The 25662-nt window shown below is 40.4% G+C and overlaps 1 protein-coding gene across 1 annotated transcript in view; it reads left to right on the plus strand.

Annotated features, from left to right (window-relative positions):
• The first annotated feature begins 10525 nt into the window (after positions 1–10525).
• Positions 10526–25662, plus strand: part of Parp1 (poly(ADP-ribose) polymerase 1) — a 44084-nt gene continuing 28947 nt past the window's right edge. The window contains exons 1-2 of the mRNA XM_015483582.2: positions 10526–10813; positions 14683–14848. Coding sequence (XP_015339068.1) covers positions 10694–10813; positions 14683–14848 — 286 coding nt within the window. The 5' untranslated portion in view covers positions 10526–10693. The remainder of the gene's footprint in view (positions 10814–14682; positions 14849–25662) is intronic.

Below are 25662 nucleotides of genomic sequence, written 5' to 3' on the forward strand. Positions count from 1 at the left end.
GGGAATAATGGGAACCACCCCCCCGGCCCTCCCCCCCCTCGGCCCTCCCCCCCCCCTGTCTCTCTTTCTCTCTCTCAATATCCAGGCCATGTGGTAAGAAGTTTTGTTCCTCTACTCACTCTCTACCATGATGTACCACCTCCACACAGACCCCAAAACAACCAGAGTCCAACCAAGTATGATCTGAAACTTCCAAAAATGTGAGCTAAAAATAAGCCTTTTCCTTTTATAAGTTGATTATCTCAAGGATTTGTTACAGTGATGGAAAGCTGACTAACACAAGTGCTAAAGGTGCCAGGTGCTCAGACCATTGGGAGGATGATGGTTCAGCCAACTTATGGCCTTTATTTTGAACTAAACAGCTAGAATCTCATAGCCATGTTCCTAACATCAGGGTTACAGAGATGAACAAGAATAACTCATAAAAGGAGCCAAGAGGCTTTGCATACAACCCAAACAGTGATCTCCGAGGAATCTAAGCTTACTCTCAAGAGTAAATAGGAACAAGGTCAGTTTTGACCAACGTGGTCTTAAACATCTGGCAAGAGAATATCACTTAAGCACAGTCCTATAAGGACATTTAAAAGGAAAAATAATGCTTTTTTTTTTTAATGTAACTTAAGATGTACACTTGTGTCAGCCCTACCAAAGTAAGTAAAGCTGGAGGCTCTAAAGGAAGGGCTCTTGTGTAAGAGTGCCTAATAATAATGATCACAAAGGAGTTGCAAGTTTGTCCTGAGTTAATTTGAGCCTGATTTCATAGACTTACAAATCTTTTAACCTCCTACATTAATAAACTTGATCTCTTTTCACAGATATGATTATGATTTACTGTTGTCATGGTTTTTAGAGACTGGCTGAATTACTAATTGCTTTTGTGCTAATTGTTTACCAAAAAGTAATGCTTTGCTGCCTTGTTTATTGTTGGCTTAGCATGATCCCTGCCATATTTATGCCCTGTCCAGTCACCAACATCTGCCACTAAGGACTTCTGGACTTCTCTGATGCTGACTACCCTTAACTGTCCATGCCCCACTTGATGAAGAACAAGCACTTTGGATTACTTCCCCCAACTTCACCTCCTTTTAGCAGGAAGTACCTTGGAGATATCATCACCCCTTTTTCCATAGAAAGAGAATATAGAAATTGACAGTGGTCCACTTTATGCTTTGAATATAGCCCTTTCTTCTCAGCCTCTGTGATTTATTTTTAAAACGAACTCTTCCTCTCTCCCTGCTCCTCCCTAATCTCTCCCCATCCCTAATCTCAGGGGACACAGAATTGCCTTTCTTCCCCACTTTAGGCAGAATTGTGTGCCTGAGTACATACCCACTATAGGAATGAAGTAATTCAAACTTTAGGGATGGTACCAGAAGATCTCAGAAATGACTATCTCCCTAATTAACAAGTGAATTATAACTCTAACAGAGAACACATGGAATAGCCTTTGAATCACTCCTGTTCCTGCTGATGGACAGAATCACAGCCTCTGGGACAGGAGTCTCCTGTGCTTCTCCTTTGCTAGCAAAGCAATAACATTCTTTTCCTTTTGCTCAATAATAATAATAATAATGACTCAGAGCCCTGCCTGCAAGATGCCTGCTTTCTAGAGCAGTCACCAAAACATAATGGAGTAGGATTTCAGGTGTTTGTCCTTCCTTATGCTTGAAATTAGTGTACTTTTGGTTTGTTTTTACAAATTTCATGCATTATTCATATAATCAGAAAAAGAGGCATCCAACCTGTTTATAGTATGATTTCTTTTTTTAAAAAAAAAAGGGGTGGGGGGCGATACAAAAAATGGTCTGGGATGTAGCTTGGTGTTAGAGCAGATGTTTGGCCTGCACAAGAAGAGAGGTTCTGTTTTAAGGTCCTTGCTTAGCATCTGGATGGCCATCTTAAGTGACTGCGCCATCTTAAGAAAAAGTTTCGCTTTCCCACCCAAGGGCATTTCTGAGAAAGGCTCACCATTCCCTCATACCAACCCCACCCTTAACCGACCGCTCTAATCCCTGAGCCTGCCCCATAAAAATCCCGATCCCCACACCTGTTTTGCCTCTCTCCGTCTATGGAGAGAGATATGCCTTTATTTGTCAGCTCTGACAAATAAACTCTCGTGTCTCTCTGCCTGGTCTCTGTCTTTCATTTCTTGCTCGCCCATCTTCTGGTTCCTCGCTTTCCTTTCAGATTCAATTCCTAGCACCAAAAAATGAAAAAAGAAATAAGACAAGGAGGGGGAGGTGGTGTGTGGTGGAGGCAGCCATGGAAACAGAGTCCTGTTCCTCTCACTCCACATAGGTCCCCGCTCCAATCCACCCACCACAGCTCTCTGAGCCGCTTTTCCCTTCCTTCATCATACAACAGCCTTTTTGTCTCCAGGCTCACTCTTTTAACAAACCAACAATATAACATATGGTAAATGGCATTAAGAAGTTAAGAGCAAACAAGGGAAATAAAGTAAGAAATGTTTATATCATTAAAAAGTAAACAATATGAGGAAATTTTTAATGGGCAAAAGGTAGTACAGGAAATTCAAAGAAGAAGAAATTGAAATAGCCAACAAAATATAAAAGGACTCAACCTTACCAGACATGGTGATGCATACCTTTAATTTCCAGCTACCCTGGAGGCTGAGACAGGAAGATCAGGAGTTTGAGTCCAGGAGTTTGAGGCCAGCCTGAGCAATGTGAAGAAAGAAAGAAAGAAAGAAAGAAAGAAAGAAAGAAAGAAAGAAAGAAAGAAAGAAAGAAAGAAAGAAAGAAAGAAAGAAAGAAAGAAAGAAAGAAAGAAAGAAAGAAAGAAAGAAAGAAAGAAAGAAAGAAAGAAAGAAAGAAAGAAAGAAAGAAGGAAGGAAGGAAGGAAGGAAGGAGAGAGAGAGAGAGAGAGAGAGAGAGAAAGAAAGAAAGAAAGAAAGAAAGAAGAAAAAAAGAAAGAGGAAAGAAAATATACATACATATATACACACACATATATATGTATATATATATACACACACACACATATATACACACATATATGTATATGAAACTTTATTGGTAATAAAAATAACATTAAAACTGACAATAAAACAATACTAAGTACTAAGTATATGCAAAGATATGGAACTACTAGAACTCCCCTATCCTGCTTTTGGGGGTATAATTGGTACAACCAGTTTAGAAAACTTTGGAAGAATTTATTAAAGCTAAAACTAAGCAAACCCCATGATGCAATAATCCACTCCTGAGTAAATATCTAACAGAAATTACACAAAGAAGAATGAAAAGATGTACACATTTCAGTGGGCAACAAGACTTGAAATATTCCCAAACCTGAAAACAGCCCAAATATTCACCCACCAAAGAATAGAAGGTAAACTGAGGTTCAGTCACTCAATGGAATAGTACACAGAATGAGAATGGACAAACTGCAGCCACACCCAAAAATATGGAGATTCATAGGCTTAATATTGAACAAAATAAACAAGCACAAAAAAAGACACCTAGTGTATGATCCCACTCACATGATGCTCAAAAGCAAGCAAAACTGAAAAGACAGAAGTCAGAACTGTGGGAGGTAAGAGCTAATGGCTGGGAATGGGCAGGAGAGATGCTCAGGAAAAGCTGGGAGGGTTCTCTATTCAGAATTGGCTGGTGGTCATGCAGTAAAAAGTTCACCAAACTGTACCCTCCAGGTATATACACTTCATAATTTTTATGTTATTCTTCAAAAATATCATTACAAATAAAATCAGGAAATCATTAGATCTTCAAAATTTAAAGGATTATGCATTTCCCTGCACACTCAAAATAGTGGATAATGTTAGTTTCACATGTTGCTAGGGGACATATGATCCCCTATAGCTTTTTCAATGGTCAACTTTGTTTTTGTGTTTTTCAAATTTGTTCTAATTAGTTATACATGACAGTAGAATGCATTTGGACACAACATAAATGCCATCTAACTAATCATTATTCTGGTTGTCCATGATGTAGACTTACACAGGTCATGTAATCATATATGCACATAAGGTAATGATGTCCAATTCATTCTACTATCCTTCCTTCCCACATACCCCCCTCCCCTCCCTTCACTCCCCTCTGTCTAACCCAAAGTACCTCTATTCTTCCCTAGCCCCCCTCTTATTGTGATTTAGCATCTGCATATCAGAGAAAACATTTGGCCTTTGGTTCTTTGGGATTGGCTTATTTCACTTAACATGATATTCTCCAGCTCAATCTAATTACCAGCAAATGCCATAATTTCATTCTTTTCTAAGGCTAAGTAATATTCTATTGTGTATATATACCACAATTTCTTAATCTATTTATCTGTTGAAGGGCACCCAGCTTAGTTTCATAGTTTAGCTATTGTGAATTGAACCACTATAAACATTGATGTGGCTTCGTCACTGCAGTGTGCTAATTTTAAGTCTTTGGTTATAAACCTTGGAGTGGGATAACTGGGTCAAATGATGGTTTCCATTTCAGGTTGTCTGAGGAATCTCGAAACTGCTTTCCATAGTGGTTGCAGTCCAGTTTGCATCCTACCAGTAATGTATGAATGTATCAAAGGTCAACTTTGAATCTCTAAACAATTTAAATGTACATACATTATCAGTCATATTCCTTCTAGGATTTGTTAGTCAGTTGTCCATTATTCTAACAGAATACCTGAGATAATCAATTTAGGAAGAGGAAGGGTTTATTTTGACTCACTGTTCTGGAAGGGTTTTTTTTTTGTTTGTTTTTTAAAGAGAGAGAGAGAGAGAATGAGAATTTCAATATTTATTTTTCGGTTTTTGGCGGATACAACATCTTTGTTTGTGTTGCTTAGGATCGAACCCGGGCAGCACGCATGCCAGGCAAGCGCGCTACCCCTTGAGCCACATCCCCAGCCCTGTTCTGGAAGTTTTAACCCATGATCAATTGGCAACAGCTTTGAGCCTTTGGTGGTACATCATGGCAGAACAAGCATTGTAGAATAAACTGCCTCATGGTGGAGAAATGAAAAAAAGAGAGAGGAAGAGTCCAGGGTGTCCCTATTCCCTTCAAAAGTATGGTGCAATGACCTAACACTTTCTACGAGGTCCCATCTCTTCAAGATTCTACTGCCCAATCATCTCCAAAGAGTGCCAACCTAAGGACCAGGTCCTCACACATGGACCTTTAGGGGACATTTCAGATCCAACTAAAGCAGAATCTATCACAGAAATAATAGCAGAATGGCCGGGGTTGTGGCTCAGTGGTAGAGCACTTGCCTAGCATGAGTGAGTCACTGGGTTCAATCCCCAGCACCACATAGAAAAAATAAACAAATAAAATAAAGGTATTGGGTCCATCTACAACACACACACACACACACACACACACATTTATTTATTTATTTATGTTTATATTTATATATGAAATAATAGCAGAGGTGTGCAAAGACAATGCATATGGATGAAAACAGCAGTATTATTTTTTAAGAACAACAACAACAAAAGGAAACAACTTAAATAATCTAAACATTTTTAAAATTAGCCTAGTAAATTGAGAGATTGAGAGACAGATTAAGCACAGTTCTTCAATACCCATGCAAAACCAAAGTCAGAGAGAAAATATATTAAACTAAGAAGGTCGGCAGCAGCTTATTACTCACCTAAACTCACAGCCCAGATGTGGAGAACACCATGCAAGGACACATGGGGGCACAATATGCCAGCAGGGACTGCAGGAGGCAGGTTTTACAGTGACAAGAAGTCCAGGTGACCCTTGATTACCATGGGATTAAGTAATTGGCTTGTAGGAATTGTTCTGAAGCTGATAAGAAACTTCTCTGTTGGGGGGGGGGTGTTTCCTGCTGGGCAGGGGGCTATCTAGTGAGGCCCAGGGCTATAAGATGGATCTTAATTGTCCCTCAAAGGCCCCTGTGTTAAAGACTGAGTGCTATTGGAAGGTGGTGGATCCTTAAGAGATGGGGCCTAGTGGGAAGTCTAAGGTCATTGCAGATGTGCCCCCAAATGGGATAATGGGAAGCCAGCCCCTTCCTGTCTGTCCATATCCTGGCCATAAGGTAAGTGGCATTTTGCTCTACCACATACTCCCACTACAATGTGCTACCTCACTACAGGCCCCAAAGCAATGTGGGCAACTGATCATTGGGCCAACCAACCATTGGGCTAAAGCCTCCAAAACTATGAGCCAAAATAAGCCTTTCTTCTTTAGGGAGTTGATTGCCTCAGATGTTTGTTACAGTAATGAACAACTAACTAATACACCCAGGGAATCCACAGTTAGGTCTATGAGGTTTAAAGATGGCAAAGCAGTACATGGAATCATAGGTCTTATAAAATACAGTGGACTGATCGGGAAATGTGAACCTCAGAGAAACTGGATGTGTAAGGAAACACCTGGGTAACTGCACGAGAGGAGTCTGCCACACAGCAGTATGGGAAGCTGCAAACCATAACAACAGTTGAGAGAAAAAGGGGGGTTCCTGGGCATTGGGCAAGATAATGAAGACACATTCAATATAGATAAGGGGACTGGAGGGGCTTTGGGATCCCCAGGAGAAATGGGAATTCTTGCAGCCAGGAGAAAGCCCACCAGCACCCCCCACCTGCCCTCACCTCCCACACACATAGTCATTGACCTGAACTGGGTGCGGTGACACATGTTTGTAATCCCAGCATCTCAGGAGGCTGAGACAGGAGGATTTCAATTCAAAGCCAGTCTCAGCGACTTAGTGAGGCCCTAAGCAACTCAGTGAGACCCTGTCTCAAAATAAAAAGGATTTGGGATATGTCTCAGTAGTTAAGGGCTCCCTGGTTTCAATCCCCAGTACCAAAATTTAAAAAAAAAAAAATCAGAAAAGTGGAGAACATTTCTGTTAAAGAGAAAGGAAATCACTATAAGAATGGTAAGAGTTCCCTCATGAAGAGAAATGAACATTTACATCCCTCCTAAAACAGAAATGAAAAAGATGCTCAGGATTCCAGGGCATCCAAAAGGACTCCTTTGGCTTTTTTCTTTGTATTCTGAGTACTGCCCCCAAATCAAAGGAGAGCCTGGCTTGTCCATTGGCAATAACTCAAAGAAGCTGGGAGAGAGGTTAGACAACCCTGTACTTATGGTATTTTCAATAGCCACCAACTTTGCCTGGTCTATTATCAGGGTTGTAAATTGACATAGGGATTTATAGCAGTAGCTTCTTGTTGGTGCATGGTACAAATTAGTTCCATACGAGGATAGTGGGTTTTTTTCTTGAAGAGCTTTCTGTTCATATAAGCTCATACAGGGTAAATGAAATTCTTACACTGTTATCTAAATAGCCCTTTGCAAAAAAAAAAAAAAAAAGCAGCTACTTTGTGAACATTCTGAATGCTTCTAAGTAAATAAAACTGTTTATTAGTTTCTCAAAAACCAATTGCAGCATTATAATGAGGAACAAACAAAATAATGTTTATGAGAGCCCTTTGTAACATGAAAAGCTACACAAGTATGAAAGAATATTATTAATTAAATAGCTGGACTGTGCAGAGAGAGGGCCAAGTGTGGGGTTCAGCATTCTTTCAACAAGTGTTTTTGAGTGCTTGGCACTGTTCCAGGCACTGAGGATACTGCTGTGAGCAAATGAAACAACAATTTCTGCCTTCATGGGGCTTCCAGTATAGTGAGAGAGAAAAATGATAAACATATACAGACGCATAAAATATATTGTTAAGAGTAATAGGTGTGCTGGGTGAGGTGGAACATACCTGTAATCCCAGCAGCTCAGGAGGCTGAGGCGAAGGAATGAGAGTTCAAAGCCAGCCTCAGCAACTTAGCAAGACCTTGTCTCTAAATAAAAATACGAAGAAGGGCTGGGAATGTGGCTCAGTGGTGGAGCACCCCTGGGTTCAATCCCAGGTACCAAAAAAAAAAAAAAAAGAGTAATAAGTGCAAAGAAGTATATAAGCAGCATCTCAGCTAAAGTAATCAAGGAATACCTGGGGATGGACAGACCAGGTGGCTTGTGAGCAGAAGCTCAATGAGGTAGCGGAGTAAACTGTATGCTGGCTGGGTGAAGACTATTTCAGAAAAGCAACAGTTGATGCAAAAAAGTCTTTGAGGTGGGGAGCTATCTTGAGGTGCTTGAGGAACAGGCAGAAGACCTGTGAGGCTGCCATAGAGCTCCCTCTCTATGGCAGAGGGAGCTATAGAGAAGGGGCAGCAATGAATTTTGAGAAGTGGGCAAGGACCAGACCTGAACAAGGGGAGAAACTTGGATTTTATTCTAAGTGGTGAAGAATCTCTGGAGGGTTTTGAGCACGGAAGTGACACAGGTTGACATATAAAGTGACTGCATATGGTTTCATGGAGAAAAGATTGCAGGAGGACAGGTATTGAAGAAGGCCAAGTAAGACACTATCTCAGAATCACAGAAGACCACAGTGGCTGTGACAGTGCTGGGGAAGGTGGTGAGAAACCATCAAAGTCAAGATTTGGTGACTTGAGACAGATTAGAAAGGAAAAAAGGTGATACCAAGGTGTTTGGCCCAAGTAATATGGAGAATGGTAGGCCATATCCTGATGTGGGGAGCAGAGGAGAAAGTTTGTCTCTAATTGAAGTATATACTAAGTCATCATTCAAAAATATTGAGCAGGCAACTGGACAGGATTGGTTCTCCTTAGGATTCCAGGGCAGGAATTCTTAACCATTTGAATACGTGCACAGGACCATTTTAGTGGTCTCAGGAAGCCTATGGACCCCTTTCAGGAATAAACATCATGTAAAAAATTACCTGAATGCAATAATATCTTCCAGAGACACTCTCAGGCAAGCTATCCCAGAACCACAAAACAGAATGCTTCAAAGACCAAATTACAATGCTGGAATTGCAGGGCTTATTGAATTAGTTTAGAACATCTGATTTAAACTACCTGCAAAAGGAAAACTTGTTAGGATAGATAACATTCACAGGATAAGGTACAGAAAGGTAGAAGAACCATGTGTTCATCTCTGTGGCATCAGCCTGCCCCACTAATGGTGAGATTAGAGGATCACAGCTGAGGATGTTCTTGGTGGCTCAATACAAGGTACTGTGACCAGAGTCCTAGGCCAGACTCTGGGGGTCCCAACAAATCAATCTGGCTATTTTCCCCCAAAACCAAATGGGGACAGAAAAGGGAAAGGGATTTTAATCAACATGGCCATATTGGGAAGGCAAAGTGAGATAAAGCATCTCAGTCCTGATTTCGTACTTAGTTTTCATAAACGTGGGTTTTAAGTGCAGGAAGAACTGGGGAAGGGGCTGGAGATATGTATAATTAAGCAGTCTTGGTCAAACTGTGGACTGGTTCATCATTATTTCAGTTCTGGTTCTATGAAATAGCTCCAGAGAAATTCTTATCATTGAGGGCAATCTCCATTTGCTGCTCAGGAAATTCATCTATCAGATCTATGATCCTAAAAAGGGGTGCAATTTGAGATGATTGCTCTTGCCTAGTGGGCAGTCTCATCATGAGGTAATCTGCCTGCAATGCTCTGCTACCCCATAGGACAATAACCAATAACGGGAGATATCTAGGCACTGCTCCAGGAGGTCTGGAGGAGGAGAGTTTAAAGGCTGGCAATTGAATGTCCCTGAAAATCTTGAAAATACTCTAATCTTGGTGTCCTTAGTCTTAAAGGGGGACAAAAATAGGTTAGGTAAATTTAGGGCAAATAAACTGTATAACCAGTTTTTAGAAGTTCACCTGGCCACAGCTGTAGCTTGCCAACCAGCCTACTGAACAGCCATGGATTTTATCTGCATTTTGGGGGCAGAGCATATGGATGACAGAATGGGACCAAAGGATAGCCATTTAGAGATGACATAGTTGCCAAAGCAGAGGTGGAATGAACATGTCTTTTGGTTACTCTCTAAGTAAAACTCTTAACATGTTTCATCATGGATGCTACTTATTCCATTTACCTTCAACACAGCTAACAGGTTACTAACTTTTAGGATTCTACTGGTGTCTCTCAACCTACTTGCCTACTTAACAGCTGTATCTCTTTGCTTGTTTTTCTTGTTTTCCAAAGCAGAAGTGAACAGTCTAAAATATGGCACGCTCACCATACAATGTATTAAATGAATAAAACAAAAGGCATGGAACTAAAAAAAGAAACTTTGTATTTAAAAAATACAGTTCTACATCAAATAATGAGTTCCACAATTTTCAAGTAGTGATTATCTTAATAATTTGAGTTCTCTCTAACTCTAAAGTGGTATGAAAACATCTGTGAAGTGCAGGCGTGGTGGTGCACACCTGAAGTCCCAGCTACTGGGGAGGCTGAAGCGGAAGGATCGCTCGAGCCCAGCGACTCAAGGTCGAGTAACTAGATCGCGGCTCAAAAAGAAAAATCCGCAGTGACTATTGCTACTGTAGCGACCCGTGGCGCTTAGACACGCGGGAACTCAGACCCCCACCCGCCTAGGAAAGTTCGCCCCTCCGGGCCGGCAGGGGGCACTCCCGCCGCTGGCCCCGCCCCTAAGCGCGGGCGCTGGGGGCGTTCCCGCCGCCAGGCATCAGCAATCTATCGGGGAGCGGCGGTGGTCGGCGTGGCGTGCTCGGTAGCGGCTTTGGGCGCCTGAGCACTTGCGGAGAGCCGACTGGCGCGGGCGGAGTGGTGAAGCGGCTGCAGCGGTGGTGTATGTCCAAGTTGCGGTGTCCGGTCCCAGAGCCGCAGCTGCACGAGCGAAGGGATGGCCGAGTCTTCGGACAAGCTCTACCGAGTCGAGTACGCCAAAAGCGGGCGGGCCTCTTGCAAGAAATGCAGCGAGAGCATCCCCAAGGACTCGCTCCGGATGGCCATCATGGTGCAGGTGCGGGGTTGGGGGGAGGGACGGAGCCGGGCGCTCGGCGCAGCCCGGGGCGTCCCGGGCCGCTTTGTGGGCAGCGGGATGAGGCGCGTGGTCCCACCTGGTTAACTGTGTCGGGGCAGGAAGGACGGAGGACCGTCTCGGAACGAGCCAGGCCTGTGGCGCTGCCGCCGCCCCCCGTGGCCCTCCCGGTCGACCCTTCCGGGAGATTTTGCTGATCTTGCAAGAAAAGCCCGGGAAATAAGAGTTTTCAGCTAGCGGTACCATTTGCTCTGTAAAACTAAGAAACCACTTCTTTCTGGGTGGCGGAGTTCTTGTGTTATTGCCATTCGCCTCGGGGAAGAAAAAAAAATCTGTGCTACTCTGATTATGACCTACCTTCTGGAAGATTTTTGTCCTACATGGGTGGTGTCTATTGGCATGTGAGGATTTTTTCTTTTTTTCTTAAACCTATTTTTGGCTCTCATTTCAACACCCACATCCTCTCCTTTTTTATTTTAATTATGCAAAACTGCAAGGCAGTTTCGTTTCCATGTAGTGAATTCACTTTGGACCTGATTTGTGATTGAAAAACCTTTTCCTCAAACTTTGCAGGTTCACAAATTCATTGTCCATGCTTTTGCAGCTGTCTGGTTTGAAGAAGAGTGGCTCTTGGGGCTTTCTTATCTAGGTTCTTTTGAAAGATTGGGGGGTCCCCTCTGGTGTTCTCTGAGGCTTCCAAGGTGGTTAGGGAAGTGTCCAGGTGCTGCAATGAAGGGGTGGGCTAGCAGGCCTTTGCCAGGGCCAGAGGTTCCTGCCTTCTCAGGTTTCCAGTTTGCTGTTGTCTGCCTTTGAAATTCTGGTTCAGTGTTGTCCCATTCCTCCCATCTTCAGCATAAGCTGTTACCCAAGCTCAGTGCTAATGGTCAAGGTAATTGATTTCCCTCTCTGCCCTGGACTGTAATGTGTTTCACGAATGACCTGATATTCCTCAAGGGATTTTTCAGTACTTGGGTACAGGGCAGGAAAACATTTATCCAGTGGGTACCAAGGGCCAACTGTACTTCTGTTATCTCGTTTCACAATATGGCAGGGACTGAGGCTGTCATCATGGTATCTTCAGGGCCTTCTGTCTCAGTACCTGGCACAGTACTTTTTCATTCTGTAGACATGTAAGTGCCTCATAAGCTCCAAGCACTGTTAACTAATACCTGTAATTACCGTTGGTGACAGAAATCACACGTACTGCTAACACACCTTTGCTTTGCTGCTGACATTCAGGATAGAAAAAAAAAAATGATTTTATTTAGAGGTTAGGGAAGACAGATGTAGTTTGTTTATTTTTTAACAAGAGGATAACAAGAGAATCAATCCTTCCGAGCTTGGTAAATATTGCTGTACAGGGTGGGTGGTACTTGGTGGAGCTGGGCACTACACAGTGTGCCCAGGAGAGAACCCAAGATGTCTTAGCCAAGTGTGGGAGCTTTAGAGTTCTTGTTCACAGAAGTAGGGCAGGAAGATGAGACTGGAGAAATAGATAGGACATAAGATTTGAAGAACAGTGAAGAGCGAGTCTCTCCACCACACCCAGGGTCTTTGATCTTTACCCTAAATGTATAGGCCTGCTCTTAAGTTCCCCCTGCTAGTGCCAGGGGTTCTTAACCTGGGTCTGTGGGTGACTGAATAGAACACAAGAGATCCCCAAGTTTAGGTAAGAAAAAATTCACATCTCATCCTTACTAATCTCTAGATTAAGTTCATTATTTTCTCCAGTCATCAATATTAGCAGCAAGTCAAAGGTATTTTACCTGGGATTTTTGTCACAACAAGAGACATTTTCAAATCACTTTACAGCTGGGGATTGCTCAAAATAGCATACATAATCGTGACTACTTCAGAATTACCGTTAGTTATGAGTGGTAAAGCTTATAGATTAATGTACCCCGAAAGCGCTTTTTTAATGTTTTGATAATTATTTCAATATAGTTTCCTGTGTTTATTATGCATTTAAGGTGTTACTCCAAAAAAAGGACTTTCTTAGGCCTCACCTCCTAGGCCTCACGGTTCAGCCAGATGATCCTCTTAGTGGGAAGTATGGGCAGAAACCCAAGTATAGCTAGTGTACTGAGAAAAGAAGAGGAGGAGGAGGAGGAGGAGGCTGCTGCTGCTGCTGCTGCTGCTGCTGCTGGGAATTCCAGGAAGGTTCCTGAGAGGAACCTGAACCTGATAAAATTTAGCATTCTGGGACCTCCTTCCCTTTACTAGATAGAAACTCTTTATTATTCAAAGTTAGCTTGGTTTTTGTGTAGTTGTAATTGGAAATTTTAATTCAGAATTTAAAGTTGGTCCTATAGGCTGAGCTGTGGAAGCCAAAAAGAAAGAAGTCATTCTTCTCGGTGCTTGAATTTAAATACCTTCTTTTACATTTGTATGGGGGGGATTGTTCTCCAAGCAACCAATACCTGATACTTTTTAGCTATCTTGCCTTGAGGCAGCCTCAGAGGGAGGAGCTGGAACCTCGGGTGGGGTGTTTTGACTGGGAGGGGTGGTGGGCCTGTGAGTTCCTCAGCCCTGAGCATTCTTGGCACACAGCACAGTCGTCTGTCTGTGTAGACAGGCAGGTGGTGTGGCCTTTTTACACAGAAGAAATAGTGAAGGTTTGGGAAATGGTGGCTGGGTGAGGACTCATCTGTGGTGTGAGCCCTTGGGCAGTGCCTCTCAGATGCCCAGTACTCAACACAGCACCCAGACCAAGGAGCAGAAGGTATGGGGCCCCCAGCACAGCCAGGAAGAAATGCTACAGGCACATGTCCTCTTTTGCGCAAGGGTAGTCTGAGCTTGCCAAGGAGGGGTTGACCAGGGAAGGTTCCAGGTAGAGCCAAGTTGAAGCCACGTTTGGTGTCCTTGACAGCCAGATGCTTGGGGATCTGCATGGACTTCCTGGTGAGTTCTGGTGGAGTGAGAACATGGGTTTTCTCACAGAAATGCTATTTGTCATCTAGTTTTGGGGGCCCATCTTTTCTTTTTTTTTTTAATATTTATTTTTTAGTTGTAGTTGGACACAACACCTTTATTTCACTTGTTTATTTTTGTATGTGGTGCTGAGGATCAAATCCAGGGTCTCGCACGTCCAAGGCGAGCACTCTACCACTGAGCCACAACCCCAGCCCATGGGGTGGTAGGGGTGCATCTTTTCTGCTGTTTCCCATTTTTCCCCCCTCTAGATTTAGGGGGAGAAAATTATCTCCTTTTCCTAAAAGAGAGGCAGATCATTCTGTGTCAGGGCTCTCTAACCCTGTTATTGCTCAGTGCTTCCCTCACAGAGGTTAATTCATTCCATTTATCTGTCTGACTGCTGCAAACTTGACACTTTTTTCTGACACATTTTCTCTGCCTTTCTCATTATCTGGGTCTTGTTCCTCATTATTGGTAACTGCAGAAGCATTTAAAGAACCGCTTTCTAGGCTGTCCAGGCCCTTTGAGTCCAAAGGTGACTGCTGTGGCTGTCTGGCCTTTCCCAGCAGGTGCAGTGGGGCCAGGACACCAAACGGGTGCCTTGCACATTTCACTAGTCTGTGCAGCAAATCGCTAATGTGGAATAACAAGGAGCTAAAAGGGACACAAGCCAGAGATCTGTTGTAGGACACTACCACTTCATGGCAGTAGTCAGCCACAGTTCTCTAAGCTGTTGGGATTTTGAGGAGGAACATAGGATAGAAGTGTTGTTAATCATTTACATGCAGCTCCTTGTGGGATATGTGGAGGACACAGACCAGGCCATTTTAGAGAAGGAAACATTCACTGTGATGCCGTACACAGAAGCTGGGGTGGTCTGGCAAGCCTGAGTTGCGGGTTGAATGCTCACTCACCACCTCTGATTCCTTGCCTTTCAGTCACCCATGTTTGATGGAAAAATCCCACACTGGTACCACTTTTCCTGCTTCTGGAAGGTGGGCCACTCTATCCGGCAGCCTGACCTTGAGATAGACGGGTTCTCTGAGCTGCGCTGGGATGACCAGCAGAAAGTCAAGAAGACTGTGGAGGCTGGAGGAGTGACTGGTGCGTACACAGAGGGAGGGCTTGGGAGTTTGTCCCCCCCTTCCCAAAGCTTCCAGAGGGTCTTTTTTGGAGGGAGCAAAGAATGTCCCCCATCTTTCCTTTTGTGTCTCACATAGGTGGTTCAGGAGCCCAGTGCCCTTGTGTTTTAGCAACAGCTCCTCAACCTGCCTTGCCTGGAGCGTGTTTGGCCTTTTACTTTTCACATGTTTGAGATGTAGCTCTTAATGATTATTTAGTCTGGTTTACTTTGTGTTTTAGAGCAGTTTGAGTTTTCACAGCAAAATTGAGTAAAAGTACAAAAGTAGAGTTCCCATTACCATCAGTTTTTCCCCCACCTCAACAGTACATGTATTACAGTCGGTGAACATACATTGAGACATTATTTTCCAGCATTCGTAAAGTCACTGCCTTAAAATCTTCTGTGCAAGACTGGGGATGTGGCTCAGTGGTAGAGCACTTGCCTGGTGTGCATAAACCCCTGGTTTTCATCCCTAGCACCACAAAAAAAAAAGAAGAAGAAATAAACAAAATCCTCTGTGCTATGCCTGTTCATCCCTTCCTTCCCACTAAGCCCTGGAAATCACAAATCTTTTTATTGTTTCCATAGTTTCTTCTGATGTCTTAGCCCATGTCATGTCAGGTTACATAGGAAATAGCATAAAGCAAAGCGATTAAATTCCTTATTATGAGATGAAATCCTGAGGCAAGAGAGAGTAGAAAGGGAAGGAGGAAGGTGATATCCATGGTATAATCAAGGGATTGGTTCCAGGATTCCAGATGCTCATGACTATTATATAAAATGTTGTAGTGTTTGCATACAACCTACACCCATTCTCTTGTATACCTGAAGTCATCTCTAGTTTACTCACAATGCCTGTGCAAATAGTTGTTACACTGTAGTAATTAAGGATAATGAGGAGGAAAAAAGTGTACATGTTTACTATAGAGGCGACCTTCTCCTTACCTCTTGCCAAAATATTTTTTATCTACAATTGATTGAATCCATGGATGCAAAATCCACAAAGGGCCAACTATGTATGGCAGCATGTCAGGCTGACCATAGTTTCATAAGAAATAGTCAGTTGCCTCCAAACAGGTCTTCACCACCAAGCTTCAGGAAGACCCTTGAAGAGGAAGGAGGATGTGTTATCACCCCTATTGGACCAGGCTCACCTGAGTGCAGTTGTTCCTGTGCACTTTGAGTGTGGTACTCAGCCTCAGAGTATCTGGCAATCAGATCTCACATCAAAGACTTCCTGGATTTGTGGTTGTTTGTTTGTTGTTTTGATTTGGGGGGCTGTTTTCTTGTTTGTTTTTTTTATACCAGGGATTGTAGCACTTTACCATGGAGCTACATCTCCAACACTTATTATTTTTTTATTTTGAGACAGGGTCTCACTAAGTTACTGAGGCTAGATTTAAATTTGCAATTCTCCTGCCTCAGCCTTCCAAGTCACTAGGATTACAGGCATGTATCACCTTGCCCAGCGACTCCCTGGGTTTGATGGAGATGGCCTGTTGGTCAGAGCTGTGGCCTGACCCTTACCCTGAGATAGTGGCAACCTTAGGGAACAAGGCTGTGGCCCCAGCAGCCATGGCCTCCATGGAGTAAGTAGCCCAAGTCTGGGAAGAGGAATGAGCCCAAGGACGTAGATGAATTGGACCAGGACATGTAGTTTTATGGTTCTTTTTTTTTTTTTCATTTAAACATTTGATCTGTTTGGAATTTGTGCTGGTGTGTGATGTGAGGAATGCCTCCAATTTTACTTTTTCCAGGCAGCAGCCAAGTTTTTCCAGTTCCACTTATTGAATAGTTTATCATCTTCCCCACTGATAAAGAGGACTTGTTATTTATAAAAATCCCTGCGTTTGGGGGTCCTTAAATTTTCTGTTCCGGTGGTCAGTTTGTTCAAGTTTCTGTGTTTATGTACACATATACACATACACAGTTTTTTGGGAAACTTTAGTTTACAGCACAATGGAACAAAGTGTATAGATTTTCCATATACCCTTTGCTTAGTCCTCCATAGCCTCCCCCTCGGCCAATAGCCTGCACCAGAGTAGCACACTTGTTAGAATCAGTGAACCTACTTTGCACATCATTATTACCCAAAGTCCATAGTTTACGTTAGGGTTCACTTTATTTTATTCATTCATTTATTTATGTGCAATGCTGAGAATCACACACATGGCAAGTACTCTGCCACTGAGCCACAACCGCATTCCCATTCTGTGGGTTTTGACAAATGTATTTTGAATGTGTTTACTTTTACAGTGTCATAGATTAGTTTCACTGCTCTAAAAATTTCCTGTGCTCTGCCTGTTCATTGCTCCCTCCTCCCTAACCCATGGCCTTCACTGATCTTTTTTTTTACTGACTCCCTTGTTTTGCCTTTTCCTGAAAGAAATGTAGTTAGAATCTTATTACTAGGCTTCTTGCACTTAGTAATAGGCATTGAAGGTTCCTCTCAATCTTTTCTGATAGCTTGTTTCTTGTTAGTGCTAAGTAATCCTCCATCAAATGGCTGGCTGTACCTTATTTTATCTGTTTACCTGCTGAAGGAGATCTTGATTGTTTCTGAGTTTGGGCAGTTATAAACAAAACTGCTATAAATGTCTGCAGATTTTCATGTCAATATGTTTTCAACTCCTTTGTGTAGATGCATGATTGCTATATCTTAGGGTAAAAGTATATTCAGTTTGGTAAGAAACTGCTCAAAAATGGCTGACCCGTTCTATAGTCCCAGTAGTTGAATGAGAATTCCTGTCTATCCACATCTCTGCTGGTATTCTGTTTTGAATTTTGGCCATTATGGAAGGTGTATAGTATTTTATTATTGCTTTATGTTTTCCCAGTGCTGTAATAATTTTTCACATGCTTATTTGTCATCTGTATGTCTTTGGTGAGGTGTCTGTTTAGATCATCAGCCCATTTTTAATTGGGTTGTTTTCTTACCACTAAGCTTTGAATCCTTTTGTATTTTGGGGTGGGGCCTGTGGCTCACTGGGGGAGTACTTGCCTAGCATGCATAGGCCCTGGTTCCATTTCCAACATGGAGTGGGGTGGGTCTTTGTGTACTTATGATAATAGCTGTTTATCAGATAATATCTTTTGCAGATACTTTCTCCCAGTATATGACTGGTCTTTTTTTTTCCAATGTCTTTCATAGTACAGAAGTTTTTAAATTTTAGTGAAGTCTTGCTTATCAGTTACTTCTTTCATGGATTTTTACCTTTGGGGTTTATCTAAAATGTCAGCACTAGACCCAGAGTCATAACAGGTTTTCTCTTGTTATCGTCTAGTTTTATGTTTTACATTTAGGTCTGTGATCCATTTTGAGTTGTCTTTCATGAACAGTTGAAGATCTGTATCTAGATTCTTGTTTGGCGTGGGGGTGGGGGTTTTTTGTTTTCTTTTGTTGTATATGAATGTCCGATTTAGCACCATTTGTTGAAAAGACTCTTTTCTCCATTATTAACTTTGCTTCTTTGCCAAAGATCAGTGGGCTGTATTTATGTGGGTCTATTTCTGGGCTGTCTGTTCTGTTACTTGTTTATCCTTTAGCTACCCTGTCTTGATTGCAGTAGCTAACTATAAGCCTTAAAGTCCAGTAGAGTCTATCCTCCAACATTGTTCCTCTTCAGTATTGTCTTGGCTATTCTTAACCTTTTTTCCTCTCCATGTAAACTTCAGAAGTCAGTTTCAGTGTCCACAAACTAACTCGCTGGGTGCCTTTAAATTTTTATTTTAAAAAATTTTTGGTATGCTAGGGATTGAACCCAGGGCCATGTACCTGTAGACAAGCACTCTACCATTGATCTCCAATGCCCAGCCCCACATTTAAATGATAAGAATCACTTTTCATTGCATTTTGAAGGAAATAATCTGAAACTGCCTCCTAACCTTCTCCCTTCCTAAATTGGCCTAAATTGGCCCAGTTTAACCTGTTCTCATGACTCCAGGATGTCCTTTCTTCCCCAGGGAGCTGTTTGTGTCTGTGCTAAAGTGTGCTTCCTCTCTTTGCTCAGCCTTCTTGCAGTTGTTGGTATGTGTGGCTCCAAATGTTTTTGTCTGCTGAAAATTGAGAGATCAGTAACACCTCAGAATCTTGAGCAAATTTGCCAAGAATGACTCTACATGTGTCTGTTTTAGCAGAGAATGAATTTATTAAAATTTTTCTTGGTCTGTGGCTCTTTTCCCTTTTGAATTCAGGATAACAGAAGTTGCAGACTTAAAGACCTAAATATATTATGTTTAGTTATAATTAAAATATATCAAATTATAATTTTTATAACATGAAAAGGCATATTAATTTTGTTGTAAATATATTTCATGAAACCATTATAACCATAAAATTAAGATACTACTAATTGCCCAGGGATTTTTTAATCCAAAAGGCCTAACATGCTATTTCTAGGCATAATGAAAAATTTAATTCAATCTAGACCTTTAATGTAGATTAATATTGTGAAATGTCTTCTTTATAAAATATTGTTTTAGTACTCATTCTCCTTTTGTTGTTGTTGTTTTATAAAATACATATAAGAAAATTTTTGTCATTTTAACAATTTCAAAATGTACAGTTGATGGCGTTAAATACATTCACATTACCATCACCATCATCCATCTCTAGAATCTTTTGACTTTCCACACTGAAACTCGGTACCCATTAAACAACAGTCCCCATTCTTCACTCTCCTCAGCCCCTGGTAACCACTCTTTTTTCTATCTGAACTGTACTATTCTAGATACCCCATATGAGTGGAATCATGCAATATTTGTCCTTTTGTGACTGATATCTTCCAGGTTTACTCAATGTTGTAATGTGTCAGAGTTTACTTCCTTAATAATATTTCATTCATTGTATGTATATACCACATTTCGTTTATCCATTCACATGTCATTGAATATTTGGGGTGGTTTTCACATTTGGCGGTTATAAATAATGGTGCCATGAACAGGTGTGTACACATATTAGTGAGAGACTCTGCTTTTACTTCTCTGCTATATATACCAGAATTGAAATCCCTGGGTCATTCAGTAATTCTGTATTTTTTGAGGAGCCTCTATACTGTTGTCCATAGGAGTTATACCATTTTAAATTTCCACCAGCAATATGTAAGAGTTCCAAATTCTCCACATTCTTAACTAACCATTTTATTTATTTAAAATAGCCATCCCAATGTGTGTGAAGATATCTCATTGTGGTTTTGATTTACAGTTCGATGATATTGAACTCTGTGTTACTTTTACATCTTGATATTTACTCTTTTCTTGTTTAAATTACAGATTTTCATCATTAATTTTAAGAGATAAGTAAGATTCATTTATTCAGGTCTTACCAAATTTCATGTACCATTCCAGGCATTTAATATCTATTCATTCAGCCCTTGCAGTAGGTCTCAAGGCAGACTAAGGAGTCTCAGGCACAGAGAAGTCAGGTAGACAGCACTCAGTTAATACTGGTGGTAAGTCCTAAACCGAATTCACATCCAGGCTGTGCTGATTTTAAGACCAGAATTATGACCTTTTAGCTAAATTGAAAAATAGAGCTGCTATAAACATCTTATACATCCTGGGCATCTGTCCAGTTGTTCCTTCAATCTCAAGAAGTGGAATTACTGCTCAGAGGATGAACAGATTTAAGACCTCCTCATGTACATGCCAAATTGCCTTCCAGAAAGGTTGCATCATGTATGCTTGTATCAGTAATACTTGATATACCTATTTCTGTACTTCCACGCCATTCTGAAAGTATTCTCTCTCTCTCTCTCTCTCTTTTTTTTTTTTTTTTTGGTGGGCGTATAACAATATATCAGATATAACAATATATCTATAGATATGTTGTTTTGTTGTTGTATCCAAAGTATCTTTTTTATTTCATTCCTAGTGAGGTAGAACATTTTGTCATGTGTTTGCTAGCTTTTTATTGTTGTTGTTGTTATTAATTTATTTTTTACTTGTAGATGGACACAGTACCTTTATTTATTTACCTGTGGTGCTGAGGATTGAACCCAGGGCCTCACTCATGCTAGGCAAGTGCTGCACCACTGAGCCATAACCTCAGCCTGCTAGCTTTTTTTTTTTTTAAGTCCTTGGGTTCAACATCCAGTAATACAAACTTGACATTGAAAATGTTTGAGAATAACAAAATCATGGCATTTGCAGGGAAATGGATGGCACTAGAGCAGATTATGCTAAGCGAAGTTAGCCAATCCCTAAAAAACAAATGCCGAATGTCTTCTCTGATATAAGGGAGGTGACTCAAAACAGAGTAGGAAAGGAAGAGCATGAGAAGAAAATTACCACGAAACAAGGAAAAGAGGTGGGAGGGAGAAGGGGAATTGCACGGAAGATAGAAGGAGACCCTCATGGGTTCACAAAATACATATACGATGGTGTGAAGGGGAAGGGAAGAAAAAAAGAGAGAGAGAGATAAGTGTCACAGTAGAATGGGTAGAGAATAGTGAGGGGAGGGGAGGGAGGGATAGGGAGGGCAGCAGAATACAACTGACACTAGGATTGCTGTATGTATACACATGGATGTATAACCAATGTGATCCTGCAATTTGTACATGTGAAAAAATGAGAATTCATACCTTATTTGAATCAAATGTATGATATGTCAAGATCATTGTATTGTCTTGAGCAACTAATAAAAAAAAGAAAACAAGAAAATGTTTGAGAACATTTCTATACTGAGCATGTATAGAATTTTACTCTTTGTTATTATTCATTCCCTAAACAATGCAGTATAGCAAATATTTACATAGCATTTACATTGTATTATGTATTTCAGTTATCTGGAGGTGATTTTAAATATATGTAAGAACCCACATAGGTTTATGTGCAGGTACTAGGCCATTTTATAGAAGGGATTTGAGCATCCTTGGATTTAATATTGTTGTGGGCCTAGAAACTGATCCCTCACAGATACTGAGGAACGACTACATTAACCTGTGTCCTTGCTCATTTTTTCTTTTGAGCTATTTTTTCTTTTCTTATGAAATGTAGAAGATGCTGTCATAACATTTTACAAGTAGTTTTCCAGTTTAATCTTTTTAACTAATATGTGTTTTGCCACATTAAAATTTCACTAATGTTCATGTCTTCTCATTTATAGTATTTGTCTTTGGTATTAGTTGTATTTGGAATTTTTAAAATAATTTACACATAGTTATATGTACATATCACAAGTATGTATTTCAGTTTTTTTCAGCTCAGTTAGTTTTGACAAATGAACACCCATCTAATGCCTATCCTATCAAATTGTAGAATATTTCTTTAAACACTAAGAAACAATGTTTGAAGAACATCATTTTAGTTTTTATTATTTTTCCATTCACGTTGTTGCAAATGTCAGGGTTTCATTCTTTTTTCATGGTAATGGTATTTTATAATTACGTAGTGTATACATGTTTCAAATATTACATAATGGTACCTCATTACATCTTCTATGTTTGGGTTTTTTTTTTTTTTTTTTTTTTTTTTTAATTTTTTATAACTTTATTTTTTAATGTGGTTCTCAGGATCGAACCCAGTACTTCACCCATGCTTGACAAGTACTCTACCACTCAGCCCCAGCCCCAGCCCTGTTTTGTACTTTATTTAGTGACAAGGTCTCACTGAGTTGCTTAGCGCCTTGCTTTTGCTGAGGCTGGCTTTGAACTCCCAGTCCTCCTTTCTCAGCCTCCTGAGCTACGTCCAGCTAATTAAAAATTTTTAAAATTTTAAAGTAAAAGGTGGAGGAGGGTTTCTTGTTTGATAAATTGAAAAAAAAATGTAGAACATTTCTGTTGCATCATAAAGTTCCCTCTGTGCCCTTTTCTGGTCATCCTTCCCCTCCCCAGGAAACCATTTGATTTCTTGTGTGTGTTAGGGGCGGGGGTGCTGGACGTTGAAGCCAGGGCCTTGTTCGTGCAAGGCAAGCCCTCTACCAACTGAGCTATATCCCCAGCCCCCACTGTTTTGATTTCTAACCCCATAGATTAATTTTGGTGTGTGTATGGGTTTTTTTTTGTTTTTGTTTGTTTGTTTGTTTTTCCTTTGGTTTGTACCAGGGATTGAATCCAGGGGCATTCAACCACTGAGCACATTCCTAGCCCTTTTATTTTGAGACAGGGTCTCACTAAGTTGCTTAGAGCCTCACTAAATTGCTGAGGCTGGCTTTGAACTTGTGATCCTCCTGCTTCTGTCTCCCTGAGGTGCTGGAATTACAGGCATGCACCACCGTGCCCAGCCCTCATAGATTGATTTTGCTTGGCTTAGAGTTTCAGGGGGAAAAGCATTTGTGTGCTCTCTTGTGTTTCTTTCATTTAGCAGGCAAGATACTCATCTAGGTTATTTCACGTGTCATTAGTTAGTCCTTTTTTATTGTAGTCTTTTATGTCACAATTTATCCAGTTTTCTGTTGGTGACTTTTAGGTTGTTGCCATGAAGACTATTACCAATACAGCTGCATGTGTATACAAGTCTGTGTGAATACTTGTGCTTTCATTTCTTTTGGGTATATATCTAGGAATGGAATGGGTAATCATGTGATGGATATATGTGCTGCTCATTTGAGAAACTGCCACACAAAGTGCCAGTCATAAATGAGAATTTCAGTCCCTCCACATTGTTAACGACACTTGGTGTGGTCACTTTTTAAAAATATTGGCCATCCCAATGAGCTGTCTTAATCTAACATTGATGAAGGTTGAACATCCATAATCCAAAAAAATAGGAAACGTTCCAAAATACAAAACTTTGAGCATGAACACACCACCACAAATGGGACAATCATATGACAGGTCAACATCAAAATGCTGGTATCATAGACATCATGTAAATTACCTTTAGGTTTTGTGTGTAATGTGTACATAGTATACATAGAACATCAATATCATGCTTAGACTTCCATCCTATCCCAGAGATATCTCATTGTGTATATGCAAATATTTTAAAAAAATTTTTTAAGTACAAAACAGTTCTGGTCCCTAGTATTTCAGATAAGGGTTACATGACCTATATCATCATGGTTTTAAGTTGTACTTCTCTTTAAGAGTTCTTGGTATATTCTAGATGCACATATTGTGAATACCCTCTCCCTCTCAGTAGCTTGCCTTTTTAGTTTAATTATTGATATTTTTGGAACAGGAGTTTTTGATTTTCATGAAGTGCTTGTTGTCTCATATAAGAAATCTTTGCCTATTCTAAGATCAAAGATATACTTTTTTTGTTCTAAAAGTTTTGTGAGTTTAACTTTCACATTTGGATTTGTAATCTATGTTAAATGTATGAAGAAGAGGTCGTTTGGGTTTTTCCCTATGTGGATAGGCTATTCTAATGCTATTTTCTTTTTTTTTTTTTTAGATGTTGGTGGACCTTTATTTTATTCATTTCTTTATATGCAGTGCTGAGAATTGAACCTAGTGCCTCACATGTGCTAGACAAGTGCTCTACCATTGAGCCACAACTCCAGCCCTCTAATGCCATTTTCTTGAAAAAGCTTGGTTCTCTCATTGAATTGTTGGGTCTATGACTGGATTCTGTTTGGTTCTGTTGATTTGTCTAGTAGTACCACAGTGTTTTAAGCACTGTAACTTTTTAGTAACTCATGTAATTCCTCCAACTTTGTTCTTTTACAATATCGTTTTGGCATTTCTAGGTCTTTTGCAATTCCTTGTACACTTAAGCTTATTAATTTCCTCAAAAAAGCCTGCTAGAAACTTGATTGACATCATATTAAATCTGTGGACCAAATTTCAGATAGTTGACATCTTAACAAGTTGATCTTTGCAATCCATGAACATGATACATTCCTCATTTTATTTAGATTTTGTTTAATTTCAGTAAAGACAGTTTTCAGTGCAGAGATCTGTATTACTTTTGTTAAATTTATTTCTTTGAGTATGTGTATCTTAGTGCTATTTAAGTAGCTGTGTGCTCTCATTTTTTTCAGTGTTTATATCTATTATGTAGAAATGTTATATATTTGTAGATTGAGCTGTGTCCTTTAAATTTGCTAAATTTATTTAATAGTCCTGGTAGTTTTTTTGTATATTCCTATGGATATCCCACAAATGCAGTCATGTCGTTTACAGACAGATGGCTTTGCTTATTTTTTCTAAACTTAACACCTTTCCTTTTTTTTTTGCTCTAACTATACTAGGATCTCCACTGCAGTGTTAAATGGTAGTACTAAGAGGACAGCCTTGTCTGATTCCTGATCTTCAGAGAGACATTCAGCCTTAGAATTTATTTTTATCTAAGCAAAGAATCTAGCTTTTGTCCCAAATGGTTGGCCAGTACCGTCAAATCACTCATTGAATGATTTAACCTTTCCCCAACAATTTAAAATGATACCTTTAGAGCTGGGGTTGTGGCTCAGTGGTAGAGTGCTCGTTTAGCACGAGCGAGGCCCTGGGTTCGATACTCAGCACCACATAAAAATAAATTAAATAAAGGTATTGTGCCCAACTACAACTAAAAAATAAATATTTTTAAAAAATAAAATGATACCTTTACCATGTATTTAATTTTTATGTATCTTTATGTTTGATCTGAATCAAGATTTTTTCTTTAACCTTGATAAATAAAGTATAATGAAAATTAGAAGGCTGAGTAAGAATATTGCTCCAGGATTTTAAGGTAAATACTTATTACCAAAGCCTGTGTTGGAACTCCAGAGTAAAAGGAGAATGGTGGAAAGCTCTGCAGCTCACCACCAGCCAATATGATGCTGTTCCTGAGAGCTTGTCTGAGAAAAGACACGTTATTATCAGAAAAGAAGCTCTATTAAGCAGCCATAGTAAACAGAGATGAAATAGAT

Source organism: Marmota marmota, unplaced genomic scaffold (assembly GCF_001458135.2).
Source record: "Marmota marmota marmota unplaced genomic scaffold, marMar, whole genome shotgun sequence".
Lineage (NCBI taxonomy): Eukaryota > Metazoa > Chordata > Mammalia > Rodentia > Sciuridae > Marmota > Marmota marmota.